The following is a 26,914-nucleotide window of genomic DNA, read 5'->3' as shown; positions in this document are numbered from 1 at the left end:
ATAAAGAAAAAAGTCGGTTAGACCAATGGAATTCCGACAGTCTGTTGAAAAACACGTCCTCCTCGTAACAAATATGTTGTCATTTAAGAAATCAAGTATCTTGATCACCTCAGTTTCAGAAAATTTATTGTTTTAATTAGAGTGATTCTTTACAAAGTAGGACTCATCCTTCCCTAAGAAAAGATACTTGTATCTACGTTTGCCATTCTTTTTTATGAAACAAAGCAATGCCTACTCTTTCAATTTGCCTTTTAGTCTGGAACGGGGAATACTTGTGTAAAGTGTAGAAAAGTCCGATGTTTTAATACTATTGCCAGATGAAAGAGTCATAAATTGTATGTACTCTAAATGATCTTTGCAGTTTTTAAGTACATCTTATTTTATATGCAACATCTCCTCAACGTCGCATTATGTCTGATACACTGATGATAACCAAACGGGCACAGTTAAAACACCTGTTTTCTTCTGTAGTAAAACACGTCATATTTTAAAATGTAGATCGTCTTTATTATACAGTATTATCTGTTGGTTTGAGCTTTCACGTGTTTCTTATGTCATTCAAATTGGTCAGTGACATTGTAAAAAGTATATTTATCACGTGGTTTTTTTTATATTTAACTTGAAATTCAGACTTATTTTGTACACGTGCTTACAATCATTGCGCGGTTTACGCATCGAAATAAAAGAGATGTGGTATGCACGCAAATGATAAAATTACCATTAGATTTCAAATAAGTAGAAATATATTTCACTGTACGGCGTTCGAGAATGAGAAAAAGTTCCATATCGTATAGTCGATTACAAAACGCACCAATATGCAAAAATGTAAAACGTTTCATTCATTTAAAGTAACGGCCCTTACCTATAACAGAATAATTTAAAAAAACAACAAACATGACATACATAAACTATAGAAATAACTGAAATACTAGCTCCTGACTTGGATCTGGCACAATTAGATTATTGCCGGGTTTAAAGTGTCTGTGAGCACTCACACCTCTTCTAACCTAGGACAGTGATGTAACAGCACAATATATAAGCAAGTTGTGAAAATCAGTTGCAATTGGCTCAACCTAAAAGATCATCATGAAGCCTTAGTACAAAAACAACTAACATAAGAAGCTATAGACACAAACATACAGTTACGGAAAATTCGTTCAAAACCATTTACGACTTATAAATTCAATTTTCTCCAAGACAAAGGTATTAATAAGTAGACATTAGAAGAATTTAGTAAAACTACGTATTATTCGTCTGAGAATTGCATGACCTTATGCAATGTCAAAATATATGTAAACAGTATAGACAGGATGTATGACCATCCGTTCATATAACTGCACATATATAGCAATGTATATTTAGCTTACTTTTCCTTCTTGTATATTGTTCGTTATAGTGAAAATTATTTACGATGCGTGAAGTTTTCAGTTCTTTCTCTATATGTTTCGTTTGAAAGTTGATGATGTGTAAATAGGGATACTTGATGTTTTGTAATATATCAGTTGAAGGTTTTAAGAAGGAACTACAAACTATGGCCATATTTACATACAACCTAGTCTGGGAACCTGACACAATATTCTTAATACCGTAAGCGGACTTATATTTGAATTGAAGCATAGCAAAATCGAAAGTATTAGACACATCAGGATTCCAGGTTACATACACCCATGTCATTATTGTATCGGCAAACATGTCAACTCAAAAAGTAAGCCATGGCAGGAAATAGATAAATTTGATTTGTTTAAATAAATTGCATGTTTTCCCATTTGAAAATATTGATATATTGTAACGTTCCTTTTCATTTGATCTCATAACAGATGCAAACAAATTAATTATTTATAAAAGAATGTCTGAGAATTCACCTACAAATAATAGTGAAAATTGTATTAATGAACGTGAAAAAGGGGGACAACAAATATCTAAAACATTTTTCAAAAACTATATGACCTACTTCGTATTGATTGTTTATACACATGTACATCTGTAACCACAATAGGTAAAATCAATAATTGTAGATAGTGTAGCTTAAACCTTGAAGGTACACAACATCTCAAAGTCCAACAAAGATACAAGCAGGTAAGAACAGACGTATCAATAATGGGTCCTAACTTAATAATGGTCAATATCGGTGCTTGATTTGTATTTGAGCAACACGTCATATTATCGAAACATGTACCAACCAGGAAAAGAATATTACACATAACTATGCATGTAAAGAAAATAGTACACACAGTTTGATGGCGTTTAAAAAAGAACATATATATTATTTTGGTAATAGTTTGGTTAACAAATTAAATCTCAGTACAGAATGATCAATCATTAGCATATTTTTAAAACGAAAATAATTACGATTACTTGTGTGATACACAGGACCTAGTGTGAGTATGCCGTTCGTGAAATTGTTCGGATAACAAATGCGTTCATTTAATATATACATGTGTATGTGTTTTATACATCATGCTATAGACATATATACATTCGAAACCGCACAGTTATTAAAGACGTAGATGTCTGTATAATTAAAAAAAAACAAGGAGAAAAGGAGAGTCATTTAATCATATTCATGTACCTCTTAATACACTTTGACATTTAAACAATATAAAAAAAATAACGCTTTTTTGATAAACCTATTTGCAAGATTAACGTTTAGATCACAATTTTTTCATATACCTTTGATATATTCTAAAAGGTTACCAATGCAACACTGTAATAAGATCTTTGAATATTGTTTTATTGGTAGTACTTAGTAATATCAATTTTGTTATCCGTGAAATTAGAACCAACATCAATAAAATTGAGAATGGAAATGGGGAATTCGAATGTGTCAAAGAGACAACAACCCGACCATAGAACGGACAACAGCAGAAGGTCACTAACAGGTCTTCAATGCAGCGAGAAATTCCCGCTCCCGGAGGCGTCCTTCAGTTGACTCCTAAACAAATTTAAATACTATTTCAGTGATAATGAAGGCAATACTTAACTCCAAATTGTACACAAGAAACCTAAATTGAGCACATTCATTGCTCTTCAATCTGCCGATGCATGTACAAATGTATCTTGACATTGCACAATGTCATGTCTTTCTCTGACTTTTATGACGTCTTATACTAAATCCATTGGATGTTAGATGTGTATTGAATAATAATTTAGTCTTAGATGCGTAATGTTCTTATTAGTTGTAATTTTCTTTGAACTAGATGTCAGTAAATGCGAGTACTGTCAGATATGTACTAGAGTATTTTTGTTGTTGGGATGTAAAAGTTGCCTTTCAAGACTTCTCTTATTTTGTTAGATGCATTTCTAATTGTATCCATCTGATGAGTCCAACATTTTTAAACTGATTTTTATAGTTTGCTCCTATTACTTTTACACTATAGCTACTGTCCGAGGTAGGGGATAATTGTGCGCTTGCTAATTAGCTAATATGTTTAATCCCGCTAATTTCTGTCAGAAGTCAGAAGCCCGTAATTTGGTGGTTATTGGTTGTTGCTTTGTCGTTCATTATTTTGTGAATTATAAATTAGGCCGATAGATATCTCATTTTAATTGTTTAACATTTGTTATTTCGAGGCCTTTAATACCTAATTATGCGGTATTATTTTTGCTCCTTGCTGAAGGTTGAACAGTGATCTACAGTTGTTTATGTCTGTAGGCTGTTGTGGAAAATTGTCTCGTTGGCAGTCATACAACACCTTCCTTTTATACTTACTTCCAAGTGTATAAGGGATCCCTCAGTACTGTATTACTGAAATTTCTAATATTTTTGCTCTTTAATTAGTATATTTTTCTACATTTTTTTTTCTAGATTCAAAGTTTAGAGTGTAGATATTTCCGATATTGAATGTAACAATATAGGACCAAAACTTAGACAAACTATTGATAGGAATGGCTACTTACGACAGTACACCATTTTGCGACATTTGCCAACACAGGGATCTCAACAAGTCAGCGGAAGAATACTGTTTACATTGTGAGGAGGCTCTTTGTAGCGACTGTACAGAACATCATAAGATTTCGATATCAACGAAATCACATCAGACAATCTCTATAGAAAAATATTACAAATTGCCAACCTTCATCAAACAAATTAGCCATAACTGTCAGGAGCATGGATGTATCCTTGAATTTTATTGTAAATCCCATGACTCTTTTTGTTGCAAAATTTGTTCAATATCAGCTCACAAAGAATGCAAGGAAATCATTTATATAGATGATTTTCTTACGCCTTCAAAAGGACACCAATCAGTAGCTTTAGATAACATTCAAAAAGTACTGAAAAAACTGGAAAGTAACATTTCTTCTGCTTTAAAAAACAGAAAAAACAATTTAACGGAATTACGTGAACAGAAGCGGGAAATTTCTGAACATATCAAAGACAAGCGTTACGAAGTTAATGTACTTTTAGACCATTTAGAAGTAGAATTACTAGAAAAGGTATCTGCACTTGAGAAGACAAACTGTGAGAAAATAGAAGAAGTAATAACGAAATTGGAGGACGAAAAAGAAAAAGTAGAAGGAATTCAAAAAGATGTTGAATCTGTTAAAATGTTTGCATCCGATTTACAAATCTTCATGGGAACAAAGGCATTCCAAGAAAGTATTTCAACCAATGAAATCAACGTCCAAAAAGTATATGACAACGGGAGCTTAAACAACGTGACAGTGAAATGTCCTTTCAATGAAAAGCTAGAGGGATTTATAAAAGACATAAAAACATTTGGTGATATAGAAATTAATAATAGTGAAACACATGCTTCTTTTTCCTGGAAAGGTGACATATCAGCACAAATTTTAAAACCAAAATCAGTAGCAAAATCTATTGGAACCATAATCGTCAGGTTAGGACGAAGGATAAACATAGGCTGCAACGGTATATCTGGATGTGCAATATTAGAAGCTGGAAACATGCTATTTCTTCAAACACACCGCAATAATATGATGCAGTATGCGCCTAATGGTGAATTCATTTCAGAATCACGTATCAACCCAGAAAGAAACGACAGCATTGGGTATGACCTTGCAGTTATTGATTTTAATACATTAGCTGTATCAAGTGGTGGAAATCCCCCTTAACAGATACACTTGATTGATTTGAAAAGTACAAAAACGCGTCAAGTTTTTCAACTGGGGGACTATTGTTGCGGTATAAGCTACAGCAACGATTCATTTATTTGTTGCACGTATCATAATGGCATAAAAATATATGACAGGTCAAACTCTAACGTCCGGATACTTCCAAAATCTCCAAAATCGACGGTTCATATCTACGTTGCATCAAATGCAAATCACATTTTTCATACCAATTACCGTGATGATTCTGTTGTATGTTACGATTTCAGTGGGCAGGTACAATGGAAATATGTCGATTCCAAATTGTTTAGAAAACCGTACGGCATCACATTAGATACTAATTCGAATATCTATGTTGCAGGTTCTGACTCGAACAATGTTGTCGTGATATCTCCAGATGGAAAACAGGCAAAAGAGTTAATTGGAGCTAGTGATAGACTTGCAAAACCGCGTGCCCTGTTCTTTAATAAAACAAAACACTTGCTTCTAGTAGCAAACTATAACAATGGCGCCTCGGTGTATGATGTTATTTATAGCAAAAACATACAATAAACCCTTTTTTCAAATAGAATCACATATGTGTTACTAAATTCAGAATTGAATAAAAGCCTTGGAGTAAATTTTATCTAGAATAAATCCTATTTCAGGCCTCAATGACGACTAGCGAGCCATCTTACACACATATTAATTCCTAAAAAACAATTATAGAAATCTATTTCTATCTATCGATCACTGTTTCGTCAATGCTCAATCGTAATTATAATCACATGTTTTAACAGATTGTTGTCTTGAACTCAATACCTTCCCAGGCAGTAGGTTAAAATTTATAACTTAAATTTTAAAAGTTTCAAAAATCAATTTGTTTCAGTCCTGGCTTTAAAACTACATCATTCCGAAATTTCCGTTGAAGTTTTTATAAATTCTTAAAAAATCTAAAAGTAAGAAGTACTAAGCTATTGGAAATATAAAATAATCAGACCCTTTCTTCAAAATTTTTATGCAAAAGTTTAATTGAAATTAATTGATAGAATGATTTTTACTTGTCCTTATGACGAAGTTTGTCGTTTTTAGTTACAAAAAATTATAACGAGCAATAACAAAGGGAAATATGTTATATGTCAATGAGACAACAACCTAAACAAAACAAAGTTAACCGAAAATCAAATACAGGGCTACATACTGTCATTACACAAGGCGTACGTCAATGATACATGTAACTTTAGTAACAGAAATACACTGATGGAGGACGTAGAATTCTGAAAAAAAAAGTTTCTCAAAATTTGTAAAAAAGAATATTTTTTTTTCCAAAAAAGGGAGAAACACTAGAAATTATTGATGGAGAAGTAAAGTGAAAAAAATCAACTGTTGAAAAATCAAATTATGTCAGTTAAGTAAATGAAAATAAAGATATCGATGACAGCAGCTAATGATTATGATGTCAGTTTTCAAAACCATTTCTTAACTCGTAAATAATCATGTCAGATGGAAAACTTTCTAGTTGGATGATGTATATAAACAACGTAAAATTGACTAAAGATCGTTGTTTTCTTTGCTTCCAGTGACAATAACTTTCGCATTAAAAAAAAAGCAATAGATAATTGAACACAATTTTTGCATATCGCCATTGACAATTAGTAATACTTATAGAAGGGAAATTTGGGTGAATGTTTCAATATCTGATTATACTGGTTGCTTATTCTTTTCGACAATTGGTGTCTAGTGAAGAGTTGACAATCAAATCACATCGTATTTATATAGACAATAACTGTTTAGTGTCTTTAAATATCAGCTGTATTTGTACGAGGCTAGGAAACAAGGTGTATGCGAGCTTTTAGCGAGCTACTACACCTGTTTCGAGCCGAGTACAAATACAGTTGATATTTACAGACACTAAACAGTTATTGTCTTTATCCTGCAATTAATTCTGTATATTGTTTGTGTTTTGAAAGACACAAAAACTAACATATTTAGCATTTATTTTCGATTTGTGAACCCTTGAGGCCCGCGTAGTAATATCAAAACCACACATTACGCTGAAGACGGGTTCGCTAAAAAAGAATCTCGAATGGTCAACAATAATGCATCGCTCAAGGTGAATTATTATCTATTTTAACAAAACAACTAATTTCAATAATAAAAACAAATAACAAAGCATTGTCCAATTTGAAATAGAAGTGTACGAGTTGCTTCAGACTTGACATGGAATTTCACTATACATGCATGCTGAAATTGACAAGTTTTGAAATCGACAATTGTCATCGTCATTGGAATGCAACGGGAATACACATTCTGAGGTCAAACAGGTTCAAACAATACTCAGTCCGGCAATGGGCGGAGCTTTAAAGCGATATCTGTATAGTATACAGATACAGCATAGCGATATCTGTAGGGCTGTATCTGTATAGTAGGACACCCAATTGCAGGATAAAAAGCTATATTTCAAATGAGGATCATCTTCGTTCGAGTTCAATAACAGATGGTTTTAATCTTATATGGTTTAAAACTGAGTATGAAATACGGTATCATTTTAATTGACTGATAACTTGCTTTTTGCGTTATGACAAGAGGTAACAATAAAAAAATCTTGAATTTTCAAAATCATCAGTTAAAAACTACAATTAGAGCAATTTTCAGAAATTTTTCTTTGATCTTACTGACTGATAACTTCCTTTCTCGTCACAGTGTTATGAAAAATTGTCGCTAGAAATTAAGGGCGCAGTTGCCTTATGTAAATTTAATTAACAAAGTCGTCATAGGTAAAATAGCGATAAACAGATTATCATTGGTCATCTCAATTTGATTGCTTTCTAAGTTTCGGTGTACCGGCTTAGACAAGAAAATCAATCTCGTTGAGATGATACACGATAATCTATAAATAGCAATACTATCATGACCAGTAATAATATTTTAAGAATAGAACATATAGTATCTTGATTGGTTGACTGCGTATAACGCCGCTTTCAGCACTAGTGTCCTTTTCGTAAATGTTTTTGTTGATGGAGAAACCAAATTGCCTAGAGTGAACCACCGAGCTATGGTCCAAAAATTGACGTTCCCAGCCAATTAAGATTGGAGTCGATAAACATAAGTGTTTGCAGGCTAATAATACAGTAGCTCGACTTGTTAGACTACTCGAGGATCTGGTTACAATCTATGTATTCAAACAATGTTGAATACCAAAGACTTATATTAAAGGTACCTAAAGAAGTATATCTTGCATTTGTAACATACCAAGGTTAAGTAAAACAAGGGACTAAACTTTGTGTACTGTGGTACTCATGTGCTGATATAGATTAAGGAAACAAAGTGTTTGCTTGTCTTATTCTTTAATTTTATATGTTGTGTCATGTGTACTATTGTTTGTCTGTTTGTCTTTTTCATTTTTAGCCATGGTGTTGTCAGTTTATTTTCGATTTATGAGTTTGACTGTCCCTCTAGTATCTCTCGCCCCTCTTCAATAATGAGTAGTTTATATTTGTATTAATAAACTCAAAAGAGATTAAGGCAATTGACTCTATATGCAAAGTTCAAAAGTCATAAATCGATTAAGAGAAAGCACATCCGGCTTACAAAATCAAATGCACATTTTACAGTCTTTGTCATATATTTATTAATTAAAATTCTTGTGTGTTTAGGAGAAGCTCGGTTGCCGAGTGGTATAAGTAGTTATTACTGTAATCACTTGTCAGTCTACATTGAGGTTTTGATTTTGAACCCCGCTCCTGCCGTTGCACTCGACTCCAATATTATTTGACTATTAAAGATTGTCAGTTTTCCTATCAAAGGTCGGTCGTTTTCTCCGGTCGTTTCACTCTGGTTGCCTCCACCAATATGGCCGCCAATAAATAGCCTCAATTCGATGCTTTCACTTGGCGTTTAAACACCAAAAATCAATCAATCAATAAAATTCGTGTGAAGAATTTGAAATACACGAACGATCGTGTTCATACTACTATTCTTTTTTCACGACAAAGAAGCGATAATTTGGATAAATTATCAGGCAAGGATAGACGTCGATTAAAGAAATAAAATAATTTCAAAAAATTGAAATCAAAACCCACATTTATCGTTCACACAAAAGATACTTAAATAAACGGAGTTGAATAACGATATCAGTAGAGGGAAGGGTAAATATCCAAATATTTCTGATATCTGTATTATGTCCTATCGTTAACACACTTATGTATGTGTATTATCACAGGTAAACTCAATAAGTATAGATTTAAGTTAAAATGTATTGAGATACACAACAACTAAAATTCGAATAATGTTACAATCAGGTAAGAACATGGAAAATTCAGAGTTTCATAATGGGTCGTATCTATTTTTTATAGCATTATATATTAGAGCAAGTTTTTGAAACATTGAAGCCAGCTAAAACAAAAGAACACGCTAAATCACAAACAAATGACCCGTAAACAAAATAGTACACACATAATGGCGGCGCGAAGAAAAAAGAAACCACAAGCAGTAGTGTTGTTTCATCGTCAAAACATAAATACGAAAATATAGATGTGTTTTGAGTGCCAATGGGAAAACTCTACATTTAAGTCACAATGAGTGAAAAGTAAATAGTTATAGGTCAAAGTACAGTATTCAACACAGTGTCTTTGCTTACCTCGAACAGGAAGCTATGAAGGGCCCAAAATGACTAGTGTTAAGCAAATCAAACAGTAAAACAAACAGTCTTACCTATAAAAAAAATGGAGACTAGAAAAACAATACCAAAAAACGACATAACTCATATAAGTTAAGAATCGATTATAAAAATAATTTTGAAATGGACCAAAAAGTGCTTAGGAAATCAACGAGCAGGGGTAAGATTTCCTTGTTCGGATTAAAAAAAAAAAGTTAAACCATACTGCAAGTCAAAACACGCATGTGAAAAATCTGACTCTGTCAAAAAAACCTTTACCTCATCCCTCCAACTCCCTTTTTGAAACTAATAGGTTGATTCCTTATCTGGCGATGAGATTATATGCGTTTCAATTAAGAATGTATGTGTACCTTTACACTTATATATTTTGATCGATTTTTCCCTGGCACTTGAGTATATACTATTCAAATATGTTTTGACAATTAGAAAAGCAAATAAACTTCTTTTAGTGTACTTGTTGAATGAGAGAAAATAATTTGAAATAATAAAGAAAAAATACTAAAATACATATTTAATAGGGGTCTTAATAATACCCTAATTCTGAATCAAAGTCTTATTATAGTTCAAATGTATGTGTAGGAATCAAATATAAGTTAAAGAAAAGACGTTTGATTATGTTATCATTTCCTCTCCTTTATTTTAAGTTATTTCAAAAGTACCAAATCCAAAGATTTAAAATTTAAAATATCAGCGTCATCAATTCAAACTTGACATTGGTTGTCAGGTCTTGTTTACGGGCTTATATATGAATTAATTAAAGTGCGACAAAAAAAGAAACATATCATCCGAGGATGAGCTTTTGATAAACTGCTGCTAGCTATATAGATTATCATCATTTAGAATACCATTTTTGTAAATGATAGAACAGAACTCAATACTTTTGCATCTCAAAAAACATCTCTCTGACCATCAATTCAAGTTTTCTCCTGTTCTATTTCATGAGTTTGTGTTAATCAAAAGTAATTACACAGGAAATGAGTTATTAAGTATCCATATTGAGATAACTTCATGAAAAACTCGCCAATTTTCCAGTCGCTACTGATATTATGCTACTGTAGAAGTGAAATGTTCATAATTAAACTGCGGAAAGTATCTGTGTGTTTCTCAACCTTTTCTCACCATCTCTTATATTTCGAGATGTAAGTCAAGATATTGGCCAGAATTTTCTGGGTCTATTTTATGCTGTATGTTATGTTGGGGGAATTCACTAACACAGATGCGTCCAATATAGTTAAAAAAAAACGTTGAATTATTTAGTTGGCAGTAAGCATTTAACTAACGGGAACGTGTGAAGTTATAGTATAATACTCATTTCTTTTTTTTCATTTTATTCTTCATTACAAACTTCTGGAGTCAGCCTGATATAAAAAATAAAAAAAAAAAAGGCAATCAACAAGACGAGGACACTGTTGGTTTATTGGGAATGCCATTTGCTTGTTGAAAAATTAACGTGTTCTCAACATAGAAAATATGTATTCAATCATGGCATCAAACATCTTGATAATGTTACTTAATAAGTAATATTTTGTTTAAATCAAAGTAAATTTTGAGCGATCCATAAAACAAAATACCCAGGAATGATATGTGGTGGCTAGTAATCATTTTACAGATAAATTCTTAAAAAAATGTACAAAAAGTTAACAAAGGTACCAGGATTATAATTTAGTACGCCAGACGCGCGTTTCGTCTACATAAGACTCATCAGTGACGCTCATATCAAAATATTTATAAAGCCAAACGAGTACAATGTTGAAGAGCATTGAGGATTCAAAATTCCAAAAAGTTATGCCAAATACGGCTAAGGTAATCTATGCCTGGGATAAGAAAATCCTTAGTTTTTTTTAAAATTCAAAATTTTGTAAACAGAAAATTTATAAAAATGACCACATTATTGATATTCATGTCTACACCGAAGTGTTGACTACTGGGCTGGTGATACCCTCGGGGACGAAACGTCCACCAACAGTGGCATCGACCCAGTGGTGTTAAAAGTTATCAAAGGTACCAGGATTATAATTTAATACGCAAGACGCGCGTTTCGTCTACATAAGACTCATCAGTGACGCTCATATCAAAATATTTATAAAGCCAAACGAGTACAATGTTGAAGAGCATTGAGGATTCAAAATTCCATAAAGTTATGCCAAATACGGCTAAGGTAATCTATGCCTGGGATAAGAAAATCCTTAGTTTTTTGAAAAATTCTAAATTTTGTAAACAGAAAATTTATAAAAATGACCACATTATTGATATTCATGTCAACACCGAAGTGTTGACTACTGGGCTGGTGATACCCTCGGGGACGAAACGTCCACCAGCAGTAGCATCGACCCAGTGGTGTTAAAAGTTATCAAAGGTACCAGGATTATAATTTAGTACGCCAGACGCGCGTTTCGTCTACATAAGACTCATCAGTGACGCTCATATCAAAATATTTATAAAGCCAAACGAGTACAATGTTGAAGAGCATTGAGGATTCAAAATTCCAAAAAGTTATGCCAAATACGGCTAAGGTAATCTATGCCTGGGATAAGAAAATCCTTAGTTTTTTTTAAAATTCAAAATTTTGTAAACAGAAAATTTATAAAAATGACCACATTATTGATATTCATGTCTACACCGAAGTGTTGACTACTGGGCTGGTGATACCCTCGGGGACGAAACGTCCACCAACAGTGGCATCGACCCAGTGGTGTTAAAAGTTATCAAAGGTACCAGGATTATAATTTAATACGCAAGACGCGCGTTTCGTCTACATAAGACTCATCAGTGACGCTCATATCAAAATATTTATAAAGCCAAACGAGTACAATGTTGAAGAGCATTGAGGATTCAAAATTCCATAAAGTTATGCCAAATACGGCTAAGGTAATCTATGCCTGGGATAAGAAAATCCTTAGTTTTTTTAAAAATTCTAAATTTTGTAAACAGAAAATTTATAAAAATGACCACATTATTGATATTCATGTCAACACCGAAGTGTTGACTACTGGGCTGGTGATACCCTCGGGGACGAAACGTCCACCAGCAGTAGCATCGACCCAGTGGTGTTAAAAGTTATCAAAGGTACCAGGATTATAATTTAGTACGCCAGACGCGCGTTTCGTCTACATAAGACTCATCAGTGACGCTCATATCAAAATATTTATAAAGCCAAACGAGTACAATGTTGAAGAGCATTGAGGATTCAAAATTCCAAAAAGTTATGCCAAATACGGCTAAGGTAATCTATGCCTGGGATAAGAAAATCCTTAGTTTTTTTTTAAATTCAAAATTTTGTAAACAGAAAATTTATAAAAATGACCACATTATTGATATTCATGTCTACACCGAAGTGTTGACTACTGGGCTGGTGATACCCTCGGGGACGAAACGTCCACCAACAGTGGCATCGACCCAGTGGTGTTAAAAGTTATCAAAGGTACCAGGATTATAATTTAATACGCAAGACGCGCGTTTCGTCTACATAAGACTCATCAGTGACGCTCATATCAAAATATTTATAAAGCCAAACGAGTACAATGTTGAAGAGCATTGAGGATTCAAAATTCCATAAAGTTATGCCAAATACGGCTAAGGAAATCTATGCCTGGGATAAGAAAATCCTTAGTTTTTTGAAAAATTCTAAATTTTGTAAACAGAAAATTTATAAAAATGACCACATTATTGATATTCATGTCAACACCGAAGTGTTGACTACTGGGCTGGTGATACCCTCGGGGACGAAACGTCCACCAGCAGTAGCATCGACCCAGTGGTGTTAAAAGTTATCAAAGGTACCAGGATTATAATTTAGTACGCCAGACGCGCGTTTCGTCTACATAAGACTCATCAGTGACGCTCATATCAAAATATTTATAAAGCCAAACGAGTACAATGTTGAAGAGCATTGAGGATTCAAAATTCCAAAAAGTTATGCCAAATACGGCTAAGGTAATCTATGCCTGGGATAAGAAAATCCTTAGTTTTTTTAAAATTCAAAATTTTGTAAACAGAAAATTTATAAAAATGACCACATTATTGATATTCATGTCTACACCGAAGTGTTGACTACTGGGCTGGTGATACCCTCGGGGACGAAACGTCCACCAGCAGTGGCATCGACCCAGTGGTGTTAAAAGTTATCAAAGGTACCAGGATTATAATTTAATACGCAAGACGCGCGTTTCGTCTACATAAGACTCATCAGTGACGCTCATATCAAAATATTTATAAAGCCAAACGAGTACAATGTTGAAGAGCATTGAGGATTCAAAATTCCATAAAGTTATGCCAAATACGGCTAAGGTAATCTATGCCTGGGATAAGAAAATCCTTAGTTTTTTGAAAAATTCAAAATTTTGTAAACAGAAAATTTATAAAAATGACCACATTATTGATATTCATGTCAACACCGAAGTGTTGACTACTGGGCTGGTGATACCCTCGGGGACGAAACGTCCACCAGCAGTGGCATCGACCCAGTGGTGTTAAAAGTTATCAAAGGCACCAGGATTATAATTTAATACGCCAGACGCGCGTTTCGTCTACATAAGACTCATCAGTGACGCTCATATCAAAATATTTATAAAGCCAAACGAGTACAATGTTGAAGAGCATTGAGGATTCAAAATTCCATAAAGTTATGCCAAATACGGCTAAGGTAATCTATGCCTAGGATAAGAAAATCCTTAGTTTTTTTTAAAATTCAAAATTTTGTAAACAGAAAATTTATAAAAATGACCACATTATTGATATTCATGTCAACACCGAAGTGTTGACTACTGGGCTGGTGATACCCTCGGGGACGAAACGTCTACAATAAATCAAACTACCAAATAACCTGGAATATTTTTAAGATCAATATATAATTGAGTTGGATGGGTCGATTAAGTCAAGTCTAAACTGAATTTAAAGGTCAAGACTGGTCGAAAAAGGTCAAGACAGGTCGATATTTAGTCAAGACAGGTTGATCATTTGTCAAGACGGTTCCAGACTAAACCAACATTATCAAGTACTGAATCAGACTTATTAAGTAAAGTCGAGATTTAAATGGAGTATAGTTAATTACAGTTAAGTACAATCTAATTAAAAACTGATCTCTTATCGCTCCCGTTTTCTGAAATGTCGCATGGGAGATCTAACGAAACCGCTTTTAGGTCACATGTGAGGGACCTCGTAGGTGTGTCTTTTTTGACCGATGAAAATGAGTCTTCGACGATCGTGAGGTAAACATGGTAAAGGAATGTAACTCATTTAATTCGTCAGTCCAAAGAATTCATAAACTTTTTTGATTGGCTTATTGATAGGTCGTCAACTCATTTTCATAACATTATAAATTCATAATTTCTAGTTCACTCACATGTGACCTCAAAGCGGGTTTCGTTGGATCTCCCACGGGAGCGATGAGAGATTGTTTTTCAATTAGATTGAGTTAAGTACGGTCGATGTTATGTTGAGTGTAAATAGGTAAAATATGTGCGCGACTCTACAGACTCTGAGCTGTTTATAGTGCCGTGCATAAACAAAAAGACATAATCTACTGCAATTTCAATAAAGAGATGTGCTATAAGCACATGATTTTCCCGTTGCCCTTTTTAATGTTGTGAAAGTGTTTATGAGTGATTGTCCGAGAACGGGAAATACCCCTTTTTAAATCTGAAATTTATCAAAAATTGAAAGGGAACATAGGTCAATAGATCTAATTCACCAAAGTTTCTGTGTGCGTTTAAAGTTTTTTTTATAAGGGGGGAGGGGGGTGGCAATCTCCCATATACCAAAAGTGCAATCCTCTCAATTTATTGCTCAAAATGAAAGTTCATATACAATATTATGATGTGCCATATGTTTTGCACCGAATATCATGTTTAGTCTAAAATTCTGCGTGACAGAAAAAAAGTTTCCATCAATTAAAGGGCATACGATACAGATACAGGGAAGGTACTCATGTTGCTAACATAAATTGTTATTTTCGCGACGTCAAACTATGACTTATCAGGAAATGATTCAGTTTTCAAATGATTTTTATCATTCAATCTTTTTTAACTTAAAAATAGGTTAATGGACCCCTCATTTTTTAAAATGCCATTTGGTTTGATTACGCGAGAAGATTATGTGTGCCACTTTTCATGAAAACGTAGATAGGGCAAATTTGTTTAATTTGATAAATATACAGAAAAAAATGTGTTTGTTTTCTACATTCATGAACATTTCATAAATATGAGTTGTTTCTGAATCGAAAATGTACAAACTTTTAGGATATGTATGAAAAACAGATATTACAGAATTATTTAACCAAAATCAATTTGTGTTTATCTTTTAAAACAAACAAGTTATGGCTTTCTTTCGAAAGGGAAAATACGGCCACAAATCCGAATTTTGTGCAAATTTTTTAGCAAATATACAAAATTTGGACCTCATTTTACCCAAAAAGTAGCACATGAAGGTATATACTTTATTACATATTTGATTGAATCAGGTAAAAATAGTCTACATGGAAATTTTTATCAAAATGTAAATACGGGATCAAAACTGAATCGTATGCCCTTAAAATAGCCGTTCATATTTTTTCCCGTGAATTCACTTTTTTCCTGTCTTACACTGATAAATATATGATTTTAAAAATTAAATTCAAATGTTTTGATCAAATACTCATGTCTTTAGGACGTTTCTTTTAACAGTGTGGATAGTAAAGGATCTAGGATAGTTACCAGTTTATTATTTCTATTGTTAACTGTTTTTATTAGCATTTCCTAAATGGCGCGTAAAGTCTTACAATTATTGCCATACATCATATTTTCTTTTAAAATTGCCTCTTTGATCATTCATTATTTTGTGACAACCCTAGTTCTTGGAGTTGTCTGAGTTTTACATAGTTTTTATTTTTTCTATTTCAAAATTTCTTGTTGAGCTTGTTTACCCTTCCAATTTTATGATATGCTAGTATGTAACTTGCTTCATTAGAACTATTGACAATATATGCACAAAAAGAAATGTCATAAGAAGTTCGAACGTTTTCGTGGTTAATTCATCACCATAATGTCATATGCTATCAGAAATACGTTGTATTTTCACTATCAATAAAACACCATCCAGTTACGATGATCTTCTCAATTTTCAATACCATAATAACGATTATCTTTTTTCTGAGTTAATTAAGATTAGCATCCCGAATTTTTCAACGGCACTTTTTAAAGCGCTAAAACAATTCCAGTGCACCGTTACGATTCAAATTTGATGTAATGTAATAGAAAAACATTGCAGCTGAGTAACTATGGACAAAACCATGCTACATTTGAGAAAAATGATCGCAAAGACTTTACCTATATCTGCCGTCGTCATATTGGGATAGTCGTAATTCATGTTACGGTTTACACTTTCATACCAGTGACACTTGTCACAGGTAAATTCAGTCATCAAATATAGTGTGGATTTAATTTGTGCAGTTACACAACAGCGTAAAGTCCGAGGATTTAACAATCAGGTAAGAAAGGGGAAAATAATGGTCCTTAATTTGAAAATATGTTATATTTGTGTGTTTTTAAATGGTTTGCATCAAGTCAAACCAGCCAACAAAAAGAAAACTACTCACATACTTAACAAGTACACATATTTTCAAAATAAAACTGACGCATTAGTGCTCGATCAAGCAAATGTGAATTAAAAAACAGTCATAAATCTCTGTTTAATCGTCATAAATCGACTTTATGAAAACAAATACGGGTCACACATCAATTTGATAGATATGAGAAGATTTGGTATGAGTGCCAATTGGACAATTCTTTATCCAATTCATAATTTGCAAAAGTAAACCATCATAGGTCACATGATGCATAGCAAAAAGGAAAACACTTATTAAGTACACACGTACGAGTATGCTAATCATACTTGTGTATTATTACTATATTTATTTATATGCGTGTGTTGTTGATATATACGTGTAAATTGATAAAATATATAAATTGAATATAATTTATCCGACGACTTATTGTAATACATTCAATTTGATGATTTGATCTTTGATATGGGTATGTCGCAGCTGGCCCTTTCCTTGTTCATTAGTTTATGTAATTCTTTTTTTTCACATGATAATTGATTTATTAATCTAAAGCTGATACAATTACCTTATTGTTACAGCTTTCACAAGCAAGGTACCCTGGTTTCTTAATATATGTAAAAACAATGTGTTTGAAAAGTAAGTTTTACTTTGTAATTGTGAGTTTATTTAGTTCTATGACAAGTACAAAATAATTTAAATAGGGTCAGCATGAAGCATTTGATTTTCTAATGAAATACTATATAGATAGGAACAGGAAAACGTCGAATAAGTAATACTAGTACATTAAGTGCAGATTAAATCATAATTGTATTTGTATTACTTTTCACTTCTTGCATTATCTGCTTCAAACGCTGACGAAACAGCCGAATTTATATTTCTGTTCATAAAACAATATGCATTATACAGTGAGAAATGAAAGAACATTATAAAATAACATAGGAACTGGGAATGTTCACTCAAAGAAACACAACTGTACAAAATGTGTAGGTGGATAAATATCATTTAATGACCACTTGGTGAAAAAGTACAGAAAAACTCACACCAAAAAAACAGATATAATTTTCGCTTATATTAAAAATAATAATAAAAAACAATGATTTAGGTGCCGAATTTCTATTTATGTTAAAAGGTAAAATTAGGTAATCTAGTATATATGTCGTGATGACGTTATGAAAACACCTCCATGAGTTTTATTGAAATATACATAGATTTTGCAAAACAGTTTTCACACGCAATATAAGTTGGCATGGGCAATTTAACTTAAAGATGTCACTTGAACTTTTTCTGTGAGAGCAAACCTTCTCAATTTTCAAGAGGCATTTGTGAGTGATCTTAAATTCATATTTGAATATATATATATTCATTTTTCTTCTTAAGGTTGAACAAGAGGATTGCTGTCGACAAAAAGTATTTTTCACATCATCAAAGCAATCAAGCTATTATAGATATGGCCGCAAACGAAAGTCCACAATTCTGTGACGTTTGTCTAAACAGAGACCTCAATAAAACAGCGGAAGAATACTGTCCACAGTGTGAAGAGGTTCTATGTGGGGAATGTAGAGACCATCACAAAATATCCAGATCGTCAAAATCGCATAAGACAATCACGGTAGACAAATATAACATATTACCATCTTTCATCAAGAAAATAAAACACAACTGTGAGGAACATGACTTCGTCCTTGAATTCTTTTGTAAATCTCATGACTCTCTTTGTTGCAAAATATGTTCGATAACAGCTCACAAAGCATGCAAGGAAATAATGTTTATAGAAGATTTTCTTACGCCTTCAAAAGGACACCCATCAGTAGCTTTGGATAACATTGAAAAAGTTCTGAAAAATTTGGAAAGTAACATTTCTTCTGCTATAAAAGACAAAAATCGAAACTTGACCGATTTACGAGAACAGAAGCGGGTGATCACAGAAATAATTAAAGAAAAGCGTCAAGAAATTAATAAACTGTTCGACAATTTTGAAGAGGCATTACTAAAAAAGGCATCTGCACTTGAGACAGAATGCTGTCAAAAGATAGAGGAAGTAATTGCAAAATTGATAGAAGAAAAAACGAAAGTAGATGAAATTAAAAAAGATGTCGAATCTGTAAAATCGTTTGCATCCAATTTACAAATCTTTGTGGGATCAAAGTCATTCGAGGAAAATGTCTCGACCAATGAACTCAAAGTTCAAAAATTGTATGACGATGGGAGCTTAAACGATGTGATAATCGAATGTACATTCAATGAAAAGCTAGAGCAGTTTATAAAAGAGATAAATACATTTGGTGATATGAAGGTAGACAGCAGTGAAAAACATGTTTCTTTTACTTGGAAAGGTGATACATCAGCACAAATTTATCAATCTATCTCGGGAGCAAAATCGGTGGAAAATATAAATGTCAAAATTGTGCGTAAGATTAACGTTGGTCGTAATGAGCTTTCTGGATGCGTCATGTCAGAATCTGGAAACATGTTATTTCTTCTTGCTCACAAAAATAGTCTGATCAAATATTCATCTAATGGTGAATTTCATTCCGAGTTGCATATAAATACTGCGCCGTCCAACATTGGATATGACCTTGCTGTGGTCGATTCAAACACGATAGCTGTATCAACTGGTGGAAATAACCCACACAAAATTTATTTGATTGATATTAATAATGCGGAAGTACGTCAAGATTTTGATTTAAAGGACTACTGTTATGGTTTAAGCTATCACAAAGGATCACTTGTTTGCTGCACACAAAACCAAGGCATACACATATTTGACAAGTCGAAAAAAGTTACCAACATGCAGGTACTTCCTTATACAACCGGATCATTATATGGTACCTACGTTACCTCAAATGAAAATTTCATTTTTCATTCAAACTATCATGATAATTCTGTCGTATGTTATAATTACAATGGACAGGTACAATGGAAATATACCAATTCGTTGCTAAGAAGACCAAAAGGCATCACCTTGGATCATAAAAACAACATTTATGTTGCTGGTGATGAATCCAGCAATATCGTAGTGATATCAAAAGATGGTAAACAGGCGAAAGAACTAATTGGAGCTAGTGACGGAATTTCAAATCCTCGAGCCATTTATTTTCATAAAACCAAAAACATACTTCTAGTAACAAACAATATGAACACTGCATTCCTGTTCGACGTTATATAAAACATTTTGATACAATAATATTCTCCTACTGAAAACCCATGATACTTGTGCTACTATCAGATAACGGTATAAAAAAGACATAACTCTCATTCAATGAAACCCTATTTTGGAGTTCATTAATGTATACACTGGACGGATAACTGACAACGTTATCTTTTTTTCGATTTATGCAAAGTTTATATAAGTATAAGTCTAGTTTACACATATATCAATTACTGAATATGCACCAAATTAATTGCTGAATGGTCAACAGTCAATTGAAAGTACTGATAAGCTGTTCAATTGTGAACGTGTCAAATGATATACTGTTTACAAAAGTAGTCGAATGAAAATAATTAATCAATGTTATGTGCATGAATAATTTTCAGGGTGAAATACTTTTAAAACCATTGTATAAAGTGAAATAACAAAAATACTGAACTCAGAAGAAAATTCAACAGGAATACACTTATCACAGACAAAAAGTTGTCTTAGTGACTGTTTATTACCGGATTTGACTAAATAATAAAAATGGCTATTTCAAAAGATAGATTGTCTTGATAATCCAAAATTGATATGTATTTGCTTTTAGAATAGCATATGACAGTTTTCCTTGCCCTCATTTACTCATATGCAAATTGTAAGATACTTATGATTACTATGAGATTCATTTATTTCCAATGGTATAGCTTGAATTAAATATACGGATACAAGTTATCAAGACAGCTTTCTTTGATATACAATATTATATAGCGTTTGTAAATTAGGAGGTAATAACTTAACATTGGCAGGTTTATGTATTGGAAAGTTGGCCGAAAATACTTTAGTAATTACGGTAACATTACGCTGTCGTCTGAAGACAAAAAGACCTCATGTTTTCAGTGTTTATTACAATACGATATAAAGAAGGCAAATTATTGTACAGTTCACTTTGTGTTTTACTTTTTAACGAGGTACTAAGGTTTGTTTATCTGCATACTTATTCAAAGGGAATGTGTAATGCTGTATAATCCCGTTAAACGTGTCTGTCGCCAATGTTATCGCTATTCAAATTAACTTTTTACTCAATATTTTGAGATATGATTATTCAATGCCCAATTGATAACTATGTAGTTTTAATCACACTTATATATTCAGTTTAATTAAAGGTATTATACAGTTCGAACATAGCTTTATCACAACTTATATTTATCAGTCAGACAGAGTGCACTTGACCCTAACATTAACTCATGTCTTAGAAACCGTGTTTTTTCTGTTCATAAGGCTCACTTCGACATATCCAAATAACGATCAAGTTAAATTGGGACATGGGATGATTGTGCATTAAGTAGTTCATAATTTAACTTCGATGTTTTTCTTTTTCTTTGAATTATAATAATAAATTAGATATTCGTCAATAAAACAGCTATTTCGTTCAGTGGAAAATTCTTGAAGCATTTTTAAAACAAATTACTATATAATCACTCTTTGTATATCGTAAGTGTCAATGTATAGAACTAAAAAGGTACTTAATTATGGTGATTGTGGTTTATATATCTAATTTAGTTAATATTTAAACTGGTTAATTATGCTCTTATATTATACTAGACTATGGAGTATGTGTCCGAGCGAGAACTTCTCTTTGTTCATTACGTTATGAAAATTTATTAAAAAGTAGTATTTTTATATTCAGTTCCATTCATCTATATAGTCAGACGTCAGTCGTTACCTTGATATATAAAGGCAACAGTAGTATACCGCTGTTCAAAACTCATAAATCTATGGACAAAAAGCAAAATCCTATCTTTTGTTAAATCTGTCGGGTACTTTATGATGAAAAGCGTTTGACGTCTTTACCCGAACAGCTTTCTCATTTTTACATTATTCAATTTACTGTGTGCTGGTTCATATTTTGGACGTCAGTCTTTGCTCATTTCTAATAAAATCCACATATTACCAAAAAACAAATATGAAGCTTAGAACTGGAAAAATATTAAATACTAAACTCGTTCAAAGGATATCTACACGTCTCAATCAATACGATAAGGTCCACGTTTAATGGTCGCATATTTTCTTTAAATTTTGAATACTGATATTACTTGAAAAACAAATAGTAGTATATATTTACTTATGTGAAACAAACCGGGATGTGGTATACAGTCCGTAGATGAAACTGATAGATATGTAGCTGAACGCACGCAAGAACATCTGTATCGTTTTAAAAGACCAAATAAATTCAAAAGTTTCATTTATCAACATCTTAAGAAGAACAATCATCCTATTAAATATATAACAGTTCACTCTTTAGAAGTAGTAAATAAGCAGCCCGGTTAATCTCATTCAAAGTTTGTACGATCACGGAAAAGAATTAAATTAAATTGAATTAAAAAAATACAGATAGTGTACACTCTCGGTCTTAATGATAATAGAACCGATTCTGTTAACATTTTCGATATAATTTCCAAAACTGTTCATAAATATCGTTCTCATGGACGTGAAAAAATAACAATCAAAGAAAATTTCGGATCAACCATACAAATGTTTCAGACCGAATTTCTATTTCAAAAAACAACGACAGACATTATCTCTTAATCAAGCTCTCTACCTATAAATGAATAAAATAAAATTTTAGAGGTTGCAACACAATTTCATATTACAGTTCTAAGAATTAAATCGTTCAAATTATAATGGCATACTGTTATTCTAAACTGTTTCCCAAAATTGATCGCCCTGAAGATCATAAAAACATTTTATTAAAAAAAAGGATTTCAATAAAGGTTTTGATTTTTTAAATATTGCAGGTATTTTAACGACCATTCTTTTAAAGACAAATTACTGAATATTTGGTAATGCTGAACATCCTCTTATTTGTTATATTTACAAGAACAGGTTATTTGACAGGTTTTTAAAAGAATCATTATGATCTGGATATGTGAAAAACTGGGATTAATATATAAAAATCATGGGCATAACTCGGGTGCATTCTTGTTGAGGACCGAAGACAATTCAGATCACTGACATTGTTTCTGGGTCAAAACAACCACATGCTGCATGAAAAAAATATGTCAAGTGAAATGCAAATTTTGATTATTACAAAATGTATACTTAACCATTTCATGGTAAACAGGGACCAAACAAATCGGCATATTCTGAGGGCATTACTTTCCACTGAAATTATGTTTCAATTGAAGAACATTTCATTAAGAACTGGAAACAAATTAAACTAAAATATGAATATGTGTCCATAAAAATATGAACATGTTATAAGATAGTTATTCAATAATTGTTGGTACCGCAAAACTTTTTAAAAGAAGAATGTTATAGTGTAATGCAAAAAGGGAAGTTATAAAGGCCCTGATTTACAATGCATTATGGGAAACACTTGCTAACTACCCAAACTTAATCATATGATTTCAAATTAATCGAATGATTAGTAAATTCAATGATTAAGATTAGTTGAACAACGCAAATAAATCATTGTATTAACTTATCATGCAATTAACTTTTAACGACTTATTAGAAATAATCATATGATTGGTTTAATCACAAGTTGAACAACAGACCCCAGATATTTAAACCATTGCTATAAAATGTATGTGTCCTACTTTACATTTATACACTTGTCACAGGTAAATTTAAAAATCGTAAATAGTGTGAATTTAATCTATGAAGTTACACAACAGCTTAAAGTCCGAGGATTTTATAATCAGGTAAGAAAGGGGGAAATGGTACTTAATTAAAAAAATGTCAAAGATGTTTGGTTTTAAATGTTTTGTATTAAGTCAAAGTCTCCAATCCTACCAGCCGACAAAAGCAAAACTACTCGCACACTGTACAATACCACATGTCGAAAGCGTTCTGTGTATAATCATAAGAAACGCATCGTTGCTTAATCAAGTCAATTCCACATAAGGAAAGCATATTGTTTTGCTCATCAACAAGATATTATTTAACCAGTACACAATTACAAGTAGAATGATCATGCATCTTTTGTTGCAATATTTATCTTTAAATGTATAAAATGCATTCCTCGTGTAATGTATAGTATAATTGATCTGGTGCCTAATAATACACATGTAAAACAACATAGTTTGATATTGATGAGTTGGTCTTGGATAGGGTTTGTATTTTACCACAATATATTTAAGGCGCTACTGACCATTTCCTTGCATCTTACATGCCTTCGTTTATGATATTCCAATATAAATTTAAATCAAGAAATCAGGGCAGCATATATTCAAGTGCGTTTGAAATGTCGTAATACGTCCAGTTAGTGATATGAGGTTGAAATATCAAAGAACAATAACAAACAAAAAATAAATTAAAAAAAACAGAGAAAAAGGGGTCCCGTCTCCTAGCGCCTATGCAAATAATTTATAGTGAAAATAAAAATCCGGATAGCAATTGATCTTGAACTCTTGAAAATGATGAATATGACATTAACTCCTTTTAAATACTTTTTTCATATTTTTCCTAAGGTTGAAAAAGTGGATTGCATATGAAGAAATGTAAAAATGTTAAGGCACTATATTTAACATACAAAAAGCTACCAAACTACAGATATGGCCACCGACAAAAGTGTATTACTCTGCGATGTTTGCCAAAATAGACACCTTAATAAATCAGCGGAGGATTATTGTCCACAGTGTGAAGAGGCTCTTTGTCGTGAATGTAGAGATCATCATAACTTATCAAAATTGTTAAAATCGCATCAGACAATCACGGTAGACAAATATAACAAATTACCATCCTTCATCAGGCAAATTAGCCAAAACTGTGAGGAGCATGACTGCTTCCTTGAATTCTTTTGCAAATCGCATGACGCACCTTGTTGCAAGCTTTGTTTGATATCCTGTCATAAGGAATGCAAGGAAACTATTTTCATTGAAGATTTTCTTAAGCCATTAACTTGGCACCAGTCAGCAGCTTTAGATAATATTGAAAAAATTCTGGAAGATTTGCAAAATAACATTTGTTCCGCTATAAAGGACAGAACTCGAAATTTGAATGAAATACGCGAACAGAAGCGGGTAATTGGAGAACAAATCAAAGCAAAGCGTAAAGAAATCAATACACTTTTAAAACGTTTAGAAGAAGAATTTTTAGAAAAGGTGTCTTCACTTGAAAAGACAAACGGTCAGGAAATAGAAGAAATTATAACAAAATTGGAGGACGAAAAAGAAAAAGTAGAAGGAATTCAAAAAGAGTTTGAATCAGTCAAAATGTTTGCTTCTAATCTACAAATCTTCATGGCTACAAAGTCGTTCCAGGAAAGTATTTCATACAACAAAATCAACGCCCAACAAATATATGACAACGGAAGCTTAAACAACTTGACAATGAAATGCAATTTTAATGAAAAGATAGAGGGGTTTATAAAACACATAAAAACATTTGGTGATGTAGAAATTGATCATAGTGAAAAACAAGTTTCTTTTTCATGGAAAGGTGAAGAGTCAGCACAATTTTTTAAGTCAGACTCAAAATCTATTGAAACCATAAACGTTAGGTTAGGACGAAGGATTAACATTGATAGCGAAAGTATTTCTGGATGTGCCATATCAGAAGCAGGAAACATGCTTTTTCTACAAACACACATCAATAGTATGATGAAATATGCGCCTAATGGTGAATTCATTTCAGAATCACGTATCAGCCCTGCACTGAGCCTCATTGGGTATGACCTTGCAGTGATTGATTCTAATACGGTAGCTGTATCAAGTGGTGGAAATTCCCCTAAACAGATTTATTTGATTGATATGAATAGTACAGACACGAGTCAAGTTTTGAAACTTGAGGACTATTGTTACGGTTTAAGCTACAACAATGGTTCATTTATTTTTTGCACGTATCAGAATGGCATAAACATATATAACAGGTCGAATTCTAACGTGCGGATACTTCCAAATTCTCCCAAATTGGCGCGTGATACCTACGTTGCCTCAAATGCAAATCGCATTTTTCATACCAATTGGTGGGATGATTCTGTTGTATGTTACGATTATAGTGGGCAGGTACATTGGAAATATGTCGATTCTACATTGCTTAGAAAACCGTACGGTATCACATTAGATACTTATTCGAATATTTATGTTGCAGGTTCTGACTCGAACAATGTAGTCGTGATATCTCCAGATGGAAAACAGGCAAAGGAGCTAATTGGAGCTAGTGACGGACTTGCAAATCCTTGTGCCTTGTTCTTTCATAAAACAAAAAACTTGCTTCTAGTAGCAAACTATAACAGGGGCGCATCTGTGTATGATGTTATTTAAAGCATAATCATACAATAAACCTTTTACTACCGGATTCACATCTTTGGTATCAAGTTCAGAATTGAATAAAAGCTTAAGAGTAAATTTTATCAGATTTATAGAACTTATAGAATAATCATATTATCAGGCTTAAGTAGAGTGTACAAAGGAGGACTAGCCATCTTACACACATATTAATTCCTCCTTACAAACTTAATCTATTTACATCTATAACTATTTCGTCAATGCTCAATTATATTTATAATTACCTGTTT

At 32.5% G+C, this 26,914-nt stretch overlaps 2 protein-coding genes across 2 annotated transcripts; both read left to right on the top strand.

Moving 5' to 3' along the window:
- Nucleotides 1–1,995: 1,995 nt before the first annotated feature.
- LOC134694331 (uncharacterized) lies at nucleotides 1,996–26,660 on the top strand. The gene is made up of 6 exons (XM_063555336.1): nucleotides 1,996–2,076; nucleotides 3,806–5,068; nucleotides 17,843–17,900; nucleotides 18,642–20,058; nucleotides 24,927–26,154; nucleotides 26,488–26,660. Exons 2-6 carry the CDS (start codon nucleotides 3,886–3,888, stop codon nucleotides 26,658–26,660), a joined length of 4,059 nt encoding a protein of 1,352 aa, XP_063411406.1. The 5' UTR covers nucleotides 1,996–2,076; nucleotides 3,806–3,885.
- Nucleotides 17,133–21,026, top strand: LOC134694872 (uncharacterized). The gene is made up of 2 exons (XM_063555976.1): nucleotides 17,133–17,189; nucleotides 18,642–21,026. The coding sequence occupies exon 2, from the start codon at nucleotides 18,712–18,714 to the stop codon at nucleotides 20,428–20,430; it is 1,719 nt and encodes a 572-aa protein (XP_063412046.1). The 5' UTR covers nucleotides 17,133–17,189; nucleotides 18,642–18,711; the 3' UTR covers nucleotides 20,431–21,026.
- Nucleotides 26,661–26,914: the final 254 nt, after the last annotated feature.

Source organism: Mytilus trossulus, chromosome 13, assembly GCF_036588685.1.
Source record: "Mytilus trossulus isolate FHL-02 chromosome 13, PNRI_Mtr1.1.1.hap1, whole genome shotgun sequence".
NCBI lineage: Eukaryota > Metazoa > Mollusca > Bivalvia > Mytilida > Mytilidae > Mytilus > Mytilus trossulus.
This window is presented reverse-complemented; position numbering and strand designations above follow the sequence as displayed.